Here is a 12,272-nt window from a genome sequence, read left to right as displayed (position 1 = left end):
AGGGAGATCTACAGACAAGCACAATACCCTGAGGATGCCAGCCACCACGAATCCATAACTGGAATATAAGCACATCCATTCACTCCTCATCAATTCAACAGTCAGGCTTTCAAAAACGCAACTGATTAACATATTCATTGTTCTATTATGCCTCTGCCTCAAATTCTTTACTTCTTTAGGGATCAAGGATATATAAATACTTAGCAAACAAATGCTCCTGTAAAAACCATCTCTGTAAAATCTAAGTGATACTCAAAGTGCCAGAATGAAATTTTCACTACTTCAAGGGACCTACAAAAATGCTGAGAAAAACAAATCTATGAACCGGTTTTATTTTATTTGCATTTAACATGATTATACACATTCATGTGTCTAACAAGATCTGCACTGTTACATTAAAAATACAGTACAATAACATTCAACATGAGGTACTTCATATTTATATATTTTTCCTTCATAAATAATGCTGTAAGCTACTGAATTCAAGCACTCTGATGCACAAGTGGCTAGTGCCTTGAATTAGTGAGCTTATTTAAACACCTTATAAAAAAAGACAGTTCAGTGCAATAATTATGTAGAAATTAGACCATTTACTTAAATACTATATTAAGATATGCTTAAAGAATGTTACATTAGAACTGCTAGCCTAGTTCCCCTTATCCCCAGGATATAAACAACGACAAAGACTGCCAGATACATTGGGAAAAGCATCTACAGGGCATTGTTTAATAAAGTTGTGTTTATATACTACAGTGGCTTGCCTTGTCAGAACAATGGTTTCTAGTTTTAAAAGCTACAAAATTCAAGATTACCAAAGAAAACAAAAGCAAGCACATTAGCCTTAATTCCATGTTTTTGAAAACGCAGAAGGGAGAATAGGATTTAAAAGATAAAATGTTCTTATTTTAAATACAATTTTCAAATTTAACCCACAGCTCTCAGCACCAGCCAATCAGAGGGTGAATGTCTTTCTCTTTTTTCCGAGTGATAGTAATTAACATAAAATTAGGTTCTTCCACACCCAGTAGACAGGATCCCTTGCGGCTCTCAGCCCACAGTTCCCCAGCCTCTGGAGGTTCCCCAGCCTTTGGGGAAGCTGACCATGAGTGTTACGGAAGGAACAATCTTCACTCTGGAGGTTATCACAGCCACCGCGGCCATCTGATAGGATGAAATTAGTGCTAAATAAAGCTTCTTTTCCTCTGGCTTAAAATTGAGTGCCTTCGAATCAAGCATATAGTCTACCAATTTGCAGGGTAGCTATGAGTTACAGAAATGTTTAGCCATAATTTACATCTAAAACCCATTGTAGGAGTAGTTTTTGAGTTGAAAATGTACCTTTGTTTCATAGAGGGTTTGCCAAAACTACTATTTGCCATCTTGCTGATGAGAAATCATTGTTAGGTCATTTTGGAAAGTCATCCAGGGAGTACTCACCAGCAAGAGTTTTGATCCTCTACGCTAAGAGACATACGTAATGGCAAACATGATGAAAACATGTCCCATAATCCAGTGTTCTCCTCTATCAGGGAAGCCAGCCAAAGCCACAAGCCACGTCTCCAGGGGAGATGCGGCCCAGAGCACAGGCAGTCACTCACCAGGGCCAGCAGGGGGACCATTTCTGTCCCACGCCTCACTGGCCAGACAGGGAGGAGACAATTCCTGAGCCAGCACGCACTTGCACGCGCGTGGGCACCCACGCACACACCCACCCCAGGACTAGCCCCTGCTCCAGAGCCAGCTTCAGGCTAAGGGAACAGGAGAAGGAGGCGGCCAGGGACCACACTCTGGGTGGCGGGGAAGCCATCTCAGGATCACACTGGGCAGAAAAGCTGCCCAGAAACACATGGATACTTCAACTGGGAGTGAACACAGTAGACACTACCAGGGTCATGGGCACTAAACCAGCACGAACCTTCACTGAAGGAGAATTTTTTGATGAGTTTTCCCTCCTTTGTTTTCATTATCTGTGGACAAATAAGAGAGCTGGATGTGATGCTGGGGCAGTGGATATCAGCTATCATCAAGTGTATCGCTCTAAACCATTTTTTTTTAAACCCTGCAGGCATATATTAGCACTTTAAGATGGTCAGAGGCCAGATTCTAGCAGTCCAGAAACAGGACAGAATTATAATTAAGGAGATAGAATGTGGTCAAAGTAGATCAGGTAAAGTGTATGTCAGGTTAAAAAAAATTCAACAAATAAAAGTATCGTTAACATGTGATGCTACACAATTGTTATTCCATTCATCTAAAAAATCATTTGGTCCTCTTTTCATGGGAAAAAGTAAACAGGAATTCTGTATAGTACAACTTTTGAAAATCAGAAAATAGTGAGGATCAGAAGCTAAGCAGGGAGAAGAGTTTGACTTTTTCAGTGTGTATTCTAAAACACACCATCGATTAAACTATTTGCAGTATGAGATTTTTTTAGTCTTCCTTTTTAAGTTGTTTTAATTTAAATTAATAGACCTGCAAGTTTTTCTAATGACAACTAACATTTCATAATTCAGTTACTTTGAAAAGAAGTCTCTGTATTGCAATATTTGGTTTTGACCAAAAGAGTATAAATCTGCTTGCAGGAAAAGTCATAGCCTAAAACTTCCAATTTCTTATTTGTTTACTTTACATTTGCAGAGTTAAAATTTAACAATCTTATGAATTTAGGATTTCGGAAAAAGCAATGCCTGAAAGTAAAATATTTAAAAGGAAACAAAACAAGAAGGTCAACATGACTACTGTCTACTTGCTCAATTATTACTTATTACCAAGCAAAGCTTCTTTGAAAATTGTACACTGAGGTTTATCTGTTTTTTGGGGGAGGGAGCAGTTCTGTTTAAAAATAATTCTTGTTATTGTTACTTTAGACTATTTATTTCTATTTGTCAAAATAAAGCCCAAAAGGAAATTTGAGGTGATCCAAAAATCTTAAGAGGGACAAAACTGAGAGGTCAGTGGAGCAGTTGGAAAAGAACGCACCATCTCCCCAGATGTGCAGATGCAACTCTAAGACCCACAAGCCTTGGTAAGAACTTGGCTCTGTTAGGCATACAGTTAAAAGCGGATTGCTGCATTTTGCCTGTACATAATTGAAAGGTTGAAAGAAATTAGAAACTGCCTACAGCTCATTCCTTGCGAATCACCTGCACAGCTGAGCTAAGCATCAAGCAAGCGGGGAGGATGTGGATGTGATGTGCACCCAGGAGCCCACACCGACGCCTGGGGAAGTGCTCTCACGCATAGAATATAAGTTCAGGGATCTGGCCCCCCTGTACCCCCGTGCCGTTGGTGCTGTCCGAGGAGCACTGAAACTGGACGGTGACTTTGCCACACTGAACTTCCGTCATGCCTTCCTGCCCAAAGTAGCTGAGCTCATTGCCGTCCAGTATCACACTGGCCGTGTAGAATGTGTCTGGCTCGATCTGCACCGGGTACTCAAACCACACAGGGAAGGTATTGCTGGAGCCGTCTGAGAAGTACTTGCTCAGGTTCTGGCCCAGGACGACGCCCTGCCGCTTGAGTTCGATCTTGGCGCTGTACTCGGCAGAGCCGCAGCTGGAGCCGTAGAGCCCGAAGCCAGCGATAAACACCCTCTTATCTACGGCAAACTGGATGCTGTCGCAGCGGCCCCGGTAGCGCCACTGGTTGCTCCGATAGGCACACGACTGGAAGCGGTGGCAGCGCTGGGGGACCAGGCCCTTGCGGGCTTTGCTGACGAACTGCAGCTCGGGTTTCTTGGCCGCAGTGTACCAGAGGAAGATGTCGTTGGTCTCGTTGAGAGTTAAGACTCCAGACTGTGCGGCACCGTTTGCAAAATCGTCCAGGGCCATGGTGGGTATGCGGATCAGGTAAAGCGCCTTCCCCAGGACCTTGCGTTTGTTTTCGATGCTCAGAGCCAGATCTTGTCGCTGGCATTCCACTTCAGCCCAGTTGAGAGCTGCCTCAAAAACCACAATCTCTTTGGCATTCAGAGTTTCCCTGCGGAGGATGCTTTCGAGCGTCTGGAAGTCAATATCGCAGAAGCCCTCAGACTTGAGAGCTAGCTCGGCCTGGGCGTCGATCACCTCCCAGCAACGCTGGGTCAGGTCCGGCTCCTCAAACAGGCAGCTCTGGGAGAGGAGGACACAGGCGTTCTTGGCGCTCAGGCTGGTCTCCAGGAAATTGACGCAGGCCCTGGCGAGGTGAGGGACGATGTATTTTTTGGCAGCATAAAGAGTGGCCAACACTGTGTCAGCAGCCAAGTCAATTTCATCACAATAGATGTATCTGCAAGAAAGAGCACAGCATGTAAACGGAACTTTCACAAAACGAGCGTGTCCAGCAAGAAAAGATGCAACTACTTTCAAGTTAGTTCCAAGAAAATCATCTTACATGACAGTTATTACAAAAATGATAGACATTAAAGCAACATTGCAAATATATTAATAAATTATTAATATTTCAGTTCAGTAGAAAGTTTACAACATTAAAGACATTAACTTCATGTAACCATTCTAGCCTCTATTTTAAAGGTACAGTCAGTGTCCTCTCAAAGAAAAGAGAAGATACTAGAAACTGTTTGAAAAAGGTCTATGATCAAAGATAGTTAACATTAGGGAAAAAACAGCAAAATTCTATTATATATACTCTATTTACTTAAAAATAATCCCCACATTTTTAGGAAAAATATACGTAAGCAGTTTTACTTAAAATTTTTTCTGCACATTCAGATGAAAAAAAAATACCTTTACTACTAATAATAATTAGCAATGACTGTATCTTGATGTTTTTAACTAAGAATGACTTGTATTCTGCTTAAACACAAAATAAAATCTGAACTTAAGATTTTTCAAATAGTTGCATGTTCAATGGATTTTCAAACATGGGCTCTGATCTTCCAGTTAACTTTACATAGAATCTAACACAGGCTTTGTATCTAGCTTTCTTTTAAACTCTAAATTCTTTCTTCTCCCCCACACATTCCTTCCACCTTCAGAATTAAAGAATACATTATTTCCAGATACATTTAATAAAAAGACAAAGTAAGAAAGCCTGAACATGTACTCTTTGTGTGCTTCTGTGAAGTGTCCCTACTTCAGGAGATAAGGCGCTTTTTGGGGGGAAGACAGTGGCAGTCTCCTAAAATGGTATGTAAAGGCAGAAATTTCCTGCTTCTTTTAGATTGCTAGAGTTGACTAAGAGACAGTCAGTGAGAACTGCACATGGGTGAAAAATACATGCTGATTAACATGATTCAAAATTTTTCTAGCTGAGGTGTTTAGCTACTTGTGACGTTTTCCTTAGTAAAACACACATTAATAAGAAATAAGCAATGGCTTCTGTTAAGAAAGTACCAAAAAAAAAAAAAAAAAAAAAAGGATGGTCATGAAAAAAAATGGCCACACTTAAAAAAGGAACCTGCATTTTTGCTCTGGGGAAGCCCTTACTCTTCTCTGATAGAAAAATCCAGCTACTGGCTAGATGGCCAGACTGCCTAACAGTGATGCTCTGGGCAGAGCCCTGGGACCATGGGGAGGTTCTGCAGCACGGTCAGCACTTTGTGGCTCTTACCCTGGAAGTGGCAAGTGAGCGGCCTTCCCTTTTTCTTGACAAGCCTCTTCCAGTAGTGCTGGCTACTCACCCACACTGCAGGGGTGAGGGAAATCTGGCCTCCACTATCCCAGACAGCAACGTGGTGCCGATCAACTATGGCAAAACCATAAATGGCACCTGCTACATTCTGCTTCTCAACACTTTATGGGACTGCATGTATAATTTTAAAAAGCCGTATGAAGAGATGCTTGCTGAAATGGCACTTCATGACCCTTACTCAGGTTTCCTTACTATGCATATATCTGCAGTGACAAAACACTCTACTTGACTACAGTGAAGCCAAAACACCAAACTAGTGCCAGCCTTCTCCTCTGTGAGGAAGACAAGGTCAAATATACAAAGCTGACTTCACTGGGGGAAAAACAACAAAACACAAAAATCCCTACAAGTAAAATTGGTTTCCGTATGTTTATCTCTAAAAGATTACAAAGGTCACAAAGTGTCTCCTAGTTAAAAGTGATGGATTAGTTTCCATTTTGGTACTTCACATGCTTGCTTGCCTTTAATTTCCCTACCTTCCACTGTGAAAGTTCTGGTCAGCAGCAAATGGATTTCAAAACTATATGACAAATAAAGAATTAAATAAGTTCTAGAACTCATTACAATAAACTTATTTTTCAGTTGGCAGAAGACAGTATATATCAACATTTTAACTGTTTATGGGATTATTGTCTGGTTGACCCAATAAATAATTTTTTTCAATAATGATTTACTCTAGTGACTCAAAATCCCTACAGCAGCAGATAACCTTGAACTCTGATATACTTTGGTGTGCTGGAAGAAAGAGCAACAAAAATCATCTAAATATTACTTAGAACAATCACTGGATTACATGGTAGACCATCACAATGTATAGGATTGATACAGGTCAAAGAGACAGAGTCTACTGATCTACTTAACATGTATTGGGTTCTAAAAAAGACCCACAAGATAGAAAACTATTTTTTTAAATAAATATGTCTTATAACTTTACATTTCTATGTTACCAGTAAAGTTTTTTTCTGAAAAAATCTATAGAAAACCATTCATATAGTTCAAAAATGTCTCCTCTAATACAAAATGCAAATACTTCCTATCCTTGAGAAATGGTGTCTGATTTTATGTAAGAGCACGGACTATGTATGTGTATATAAAGATCAGCTAATTTCAACAGATAATGAGTTTTATATTTGCTGACAGGAGACGGTAGTATTTAAATAAAGTATATAATTTCTGGAATTATAAAGCAAAAATACAACTTACGTCTTTTTAAAGACTTTTTCACATACAACGCTTTTAGAGAGAACATGATCTATTAGATGATGCCTACACCAGAAAGATATTTTTCCTTAATTATAAGTCATTAAAAATGAAATCACTAAACATGCCACTTGCTCCCAAACCTCATGCCAAGGTGTGATTATAAAAGCCCACTTCATTCCACATGCTTCCCATGGAAAGATGCACAGAAGTTTTCTCTAAGAATATTTACAAGGTAAGCAGCACCCTCTTTCTTCATCAGTCTCCCTTTCCTATTACCTGGAACTTATACTTAACTGTGAAGCCAGCGCAGTATAAATACAGCATAAACAAACTCTTTCCAAACACATGCGTGATGCTTACTTCAGCATAGCAAGAAAAGCAGCAGGGTCGACATCTGGTATACGGATTTCATCTTTGTCTTCAGCAAGTTCTCCGTAAAACATTGCATGAAACACAGAGCTCCCAACAGCTAAAACATACTGTGGAGAAAGGGAAATCTTATTTCATGCACTAAATTGAAAACATTTTCAGCAAATCAATCCAGAAAAATAACTCTAAGCAATCAGCTTTAGTGGACACAGGGCACCTAACACCTGCTCTGCTAACAAAGCCAAGGTACAGTAGATCTGGCTGGAAAGCTAAAAAGAGAAGTTCACACAAGCCAGTTTCTGCTGCTCATTACTAGGCTGTAGCAGGTTCATGCACAAGTTCCCTCATTACAAAATAAATAAAATAAAGGCTTATCTTAATGATTTGTAGGAGAAGGGAAAGCATATGACTTTCCTAACCTATCACAACGACTTCCCATGACTGGAGAGTTAAGAGGGCATGTTTTTGTGTGGGATATAAAGCAGGGTAGAAGGAAACAAAGAAAAAAAATTAAGCGTGGCCAAGGCCCTCTGGAGAGAACTGCTCTTTCTCTGGGATCCGGTGAAACACGTACTGCCTGCCATCGGCAAGCTGCCCACCCCAAGTTCCAGGCTTGCGGAGAGGGTCCCTCTTTGTAAATCTCAGGACGAAACTGGTAATGCAGCTGTTGCTTACTTTGTGTCCTGGCAACCGCTGAGTCCCACCTGGTGGCCCAACCACAAAATGTACATCTGCCATCAAATCATTATTGAACATCACCGCATTTCTACAAACAGAGGCAATTCATTAATTCACAGTGTTTTTACATCCCCTCCTCAAAACATACAAAACCCACAGAAGAGTCACAAGCTAAAGGAACAGTTTAATAATAATAACTTCAGGGTAAAAACTACAAATAAAGGTTCCAACTATACAACTGTGTCTGTAATCACTGCAAACACATGGGAAGTAACTTAAAGTTAAAAAAACAAAAACAAAAGTTATCCAAACTCTCCACACTAAGGACAAATAAAAGGTTTCTATCTTCTGTAACACACAGATACAACCCCATCTCTTAAATGTTACAGCTTACAAAAACATTTTTCTCTAAGAGGAAAACAGCTGTACTGTTTTGGAAAAGTTACATGGCAGTTTTCCATTACCAGTAAAGCTTCTGGGAAACGAGGAAACACAGATTTATGTTAAAATACATTACAGGTTGTGCAAAAGCAGAAACTTCAACATAGGAAAACTTTTAAAGTAAATATGCTGGCCCGGCACTTACCTCTCTCTAATGGTGGGATAAAGGCCCTGCCAGTTTGGGGCCGGAATCAGGTTGTTGTTGCTGAGGTTCTGCTGGTGGTACTGCTGGACAGTAGTGCTGCTGGAGTTGGCTGGTTTCTTGCGGGGGAATATATCAGCAGCCATCTTCTTCTTCTTCTTAGTCTTCAAGGTAATTATTTCATAACAAACTGGAGGCAACTTGCTGCTGCTGTTGCTGCTGCTGCTGCTGCTACTGCTGGGGGTTGTTTTCTTTGAGCTTTTCTTGGACCTGTTCTTTACCGTCTCTGGAAGCATCAAGAAGAAGGTGAGACATTTCATGTTCTTTTCCTTGTCATCTACCATGAGTACAGTAGGGCTCTCTTTATAGCCAGATATCCCAAATCGGTGCGAGCATCAAGGATAAGAGTCTAGCATGAGCTAAGATGTGAACAGAAACCAACAAGCTGGTATTTTGCTTCTTTTCTCAGCCGAGCAAGGTGACCTTTTTATACTATGTTGAATTAGAAACTGGCTTTAAGTTTTATCCAGTACTGGGTCTGTTAAATACATCCCCATCATGATTTCTGTTTCTCTTATTTGCTCATAAAAATAACCCAGTTTCCTAGATCACCTGAAAATGCTACACTGAGCGAAGATGACAGGCAGGGAGCCGTAGCACTTGTTTTCTGAATTAGGTTAGCAAGATGTGCTGGAGCCGCGTGAGTCTGTTCAGCCGGCTGAAGTTGTGTGGTGAATGGATCGGAGGAGAGTAGGTATTACAGCCCTGCAGATGGAGTCAGACAGCCAGTGCTCGGAGCCAATAGCTGAAGTCACCAATCATGATTGGACCAAGCAAAACAGTGACACCTATTGTAACGTGCATAGTGCTGATATTAAAGGAACAGCAGTTGCATTCTCTTGGCTACTGTATTATTGTGCACTTAAATAAGATAAACAACCTAAGAAATACATTTGAAAACAGGAAGAGAAGAGTTTATGTCCACAGATTTCTCTTCAGTAGACATATTCATGCATTTTTGTTTTCCCAGTTAAACAGACAGGATCAATTAACAAAGGGCAGGGACTGGTATCTATGTTTCTAGTAAAATCTTTTTCCTGGAAGCATTTAGTTTCTAATATTTCAAACAAAATCCTCCATTCTATCAGCTAAAAGGGATTAATACCAAAACCATATTAAACACATTTATTACAGCTTAATAGGAAGGAATGCTATTTTCCTTTTTTCAGTCTCTTTGAATGCAAGTTATAGCCTAGTGCAAAATAGAAGATGAGGTCACATGTTCATTTTACCTCCCAGTGTTTTCTAGCTCCTATAATGATCTTTGACAGGAGCCCCAGATCACAAAATACTGTTAATTAGACTAAAATGATACCAGTAAGCTTAGCTGCACTGAAACATAAAACACATTATAGATGTAAAAATAAGATTCAAATGAGACAAATCTGGTAATCAGTGCTTAAAGGTTATAATTCATTAAAAATATGTCACATGGGGCCCTGTTCAGGACCTCAAAATCCAACCTAAATGTTATGGTTACATTTGGCTTCCTCACATTTTTAAAGAATATAATCCACAGATTCTAACACAAGAATAATAAGGCCAATTATTAATAATAAGGCTATCCAAAAGGATACATTTTCCAATGCTGCCTCTAGTTAGGATGCAAACAGGTTCTCTCTGCTTTGAATCTGAACACTAACTACTATGTAGTTTTCATAGATGTGAATCCTCTGACAATCTCCAGCTTTGACGAGTAAGAAAAAAACCAAAACACTTGCTTTAGGCTCCACACATGTACGCTCACATCTAGAGGGGCTAAGGGCAGGTTTAACCACACCCTGAATACTAGGTTGCTCTTCAGGGTTTGAAGGGCAGCAACCAGGTACTCCCCACACCTGACACACTTTCAGGACCACCTCCCTGCTTGCTGTACAACATCCATCTGAATAATGAGTTTCTGACAGAGTTGAGGGCCCAACAAATGGGAGCTTTGGTTGTTACTATAACCAACGATCTACTAAATATAACACAATGAAATCAGACTCAAATCCCTGGGGCCTTAAATCACTAAACTGAACCAAGGAATGCTCTCTTTATTGTCGCCATGATCATTCTTAAAACTTCACAAAGCCACTGCAAGACAGACTGTGTACAAAGAGGACCATGGTCTTTAGCACAGGCTGTTCAATTACTGTATTCCCAGTCACAGGGCTAACACACACACACCTAACACACACTTCCAAATCTCCTGCAAAAACCCACTTTAACACATTGTGTGTGTGTGTGTGTGTGTGAGAGAGAGAGAGAGAGAGAGAGAGAGAGAGAGAGAGAGAGAAGCACATGGAGAAAGGGATGAAGAAGAAACGAGTGTTCCTGTTAGAGCTAACTTTTCAGAATATGATTAAAACCAAAGAATTTCTCTCATGCTCAGGTGCTACTGAACTTCCTGACCACTACCCTCCTAGAAAGCCCCCTCATCAGAGCTCCTTTTGACTGGGATTTATCTCTTGCCTATTTCTAATAAACCTAGTATCTGGCTTTTCCAGGTCAGAAATAATCAATTGGCATAGAAGGGAAATGAAGGGCTCTGAGATAGACATACCAGCAGCTAGAAAAACAAAATAGGAAAAGCATAATAAGCAGACACAAGAACTTAGAAGGTTTTGTGATTTTTATTCATTTTGCATAAGTTCAACACCCTTCACCAGAAAAGCCTCCAAAAAACTTGGCTCTTATTTTACAAAATATTCTTTCTGAAATTAAAAGTCTCAGTTATTTAGAAAATTAAGTTTTGTGGAGAAGCTTGGTAAATACTACTTAAATGAAGTGGCACAAAATCGGAATCACCTAGAACAGTGTGGCAACGAGGGGCCTTTTCCTTACTCATGGATGTGGGGACTGATAAGCATGGCCATTTTAAAGATATTTTCTTAACTGCAAAAAGGAACCCAGTTTTTAAAAAAGAATGACATTTTAATTTTTGTAGCCAATTTGGAAAAGCATGAAAACATTAATAAAATCAAGACAATGAAGAATTTATTGAGAGCTACCTTTTCTTACCATGATAATAAGGTAGTTAATAGAAGGTCCCTGCTACTGCAGGTGCGATCCAAGGAGCAGCAGCAGCATCTCCTGGGAGCCTGTCAGAAACCCACAATCTCAGCCAGATTCTGCTTCAGAACCTGCATTTTAACAAAACCCTCCAAATAATTTGTATGACATTCAAGTTTGGAAAAAACCTCATAGAGATGACTAAGGGAACATTACAAGGTCTTCCCAATGATTCATTATCAATATCTGGAGCCACATTTCACATTCAATTATCAAGTAAATGGACAAATAATTCAAAATAATTAATTGGGTTTGGACATAAAACTTAACAACCTTCATGTCAATTCTGATTAGTCCCTACCTATTAAATTCTATGATTTTGGTGTGTAGACAGCCAACTGAGAGGCCTCCAAATATTTTTCAATTCTGAGAAAGAAGCTGGAGCCCAAACTATTTTAAAGGGTAATGACAGAGACAATCAGTGGGAAACATAAAGGATTAAAAAAATGCCAAATGTGAAACAGACGAACTACTTAGTACTTTTTAAAACTCTACTTCACAATTCTATTTCAAAAAATTAGCACTGGGGAGTTCCCGCTGTGGTGAGTGGGTTAAGAATCCAACTGCAGTCAGCTCAGGTTGCTGCGGAAGTGCGGGTTCTATTCCTGGCCCAGTGCAGTGGGTTAAAGGATCTGGCATTGCCCCAGCTGCAGTGCAGATCACAGCTGGCGCTTGGATTCAATCCCTAGCGCAG

At 40.1% G+C, this 12,272-nt stretch overlaps 1 protein-coding gene across 3 annotated transcripts in view; it reads right to left on the bottom strand.

Annotated features, from left to right (window-relative positions):
* The window catches only part of BTBD3 (BTB domain containing 3), a 33,458-nt gene continuing 21,502 nt past the window's right edge, over window positions 317-12,272 (bottom strand). Inside the window, exons 2-6 of one of the 3 annotated variants that reach the window (XM_021078053.1) lie at window positions 11,528-11,607; window positions 8,468-8,750; window positions 7,879-7,969; window positions 7,195-7,313; window positions 317-4,266 (exon numbers count right to left, since the gene is read on the bottom strand). In XM_021078053.1, the coding sequence (XP_020933712.1) occupies window positions 3,234-4,266; window positions 7,195-7,313; window positions 7,879-7,969; window positions 8,468-8,610 (1,386 nt within the window). In that variant the 5' untranslated portion in view covers window positions 8,611-8,750; window positions 11,528-11,607 and the 3' untranslated portion in view covers window positions 317-3,233. Of the gene's footprint in view, window positions 4,267-7,194; window positions 7,314-7,878; window positions 7,970-8,467; window positions 9,313-11,527; window positions 11,608-12,272 lie in introns of all 3 variants that reach the window. The other 2 variants (XM_003134254.5, XM_005657665.3) reach the window with 2 other exon arrangements.

This window comes from Sus scrofa, chromosome 17 (assembly GCF_000003025.6).
Source record: "Sus scrofa isolate TJ Tabasco breed Duroc chromosome 17, Sscrofa11.1, whole genome shotgun sequence".
Lineage (NCBI taxonomy): Eukaryota > Metazoa > Chordata > Mammalia > Artiodactyla > Suidae > Sus > Sus scrofa.
This window is presented reverse-complemented; position numbering and strand designations above follow the sequence as displayed.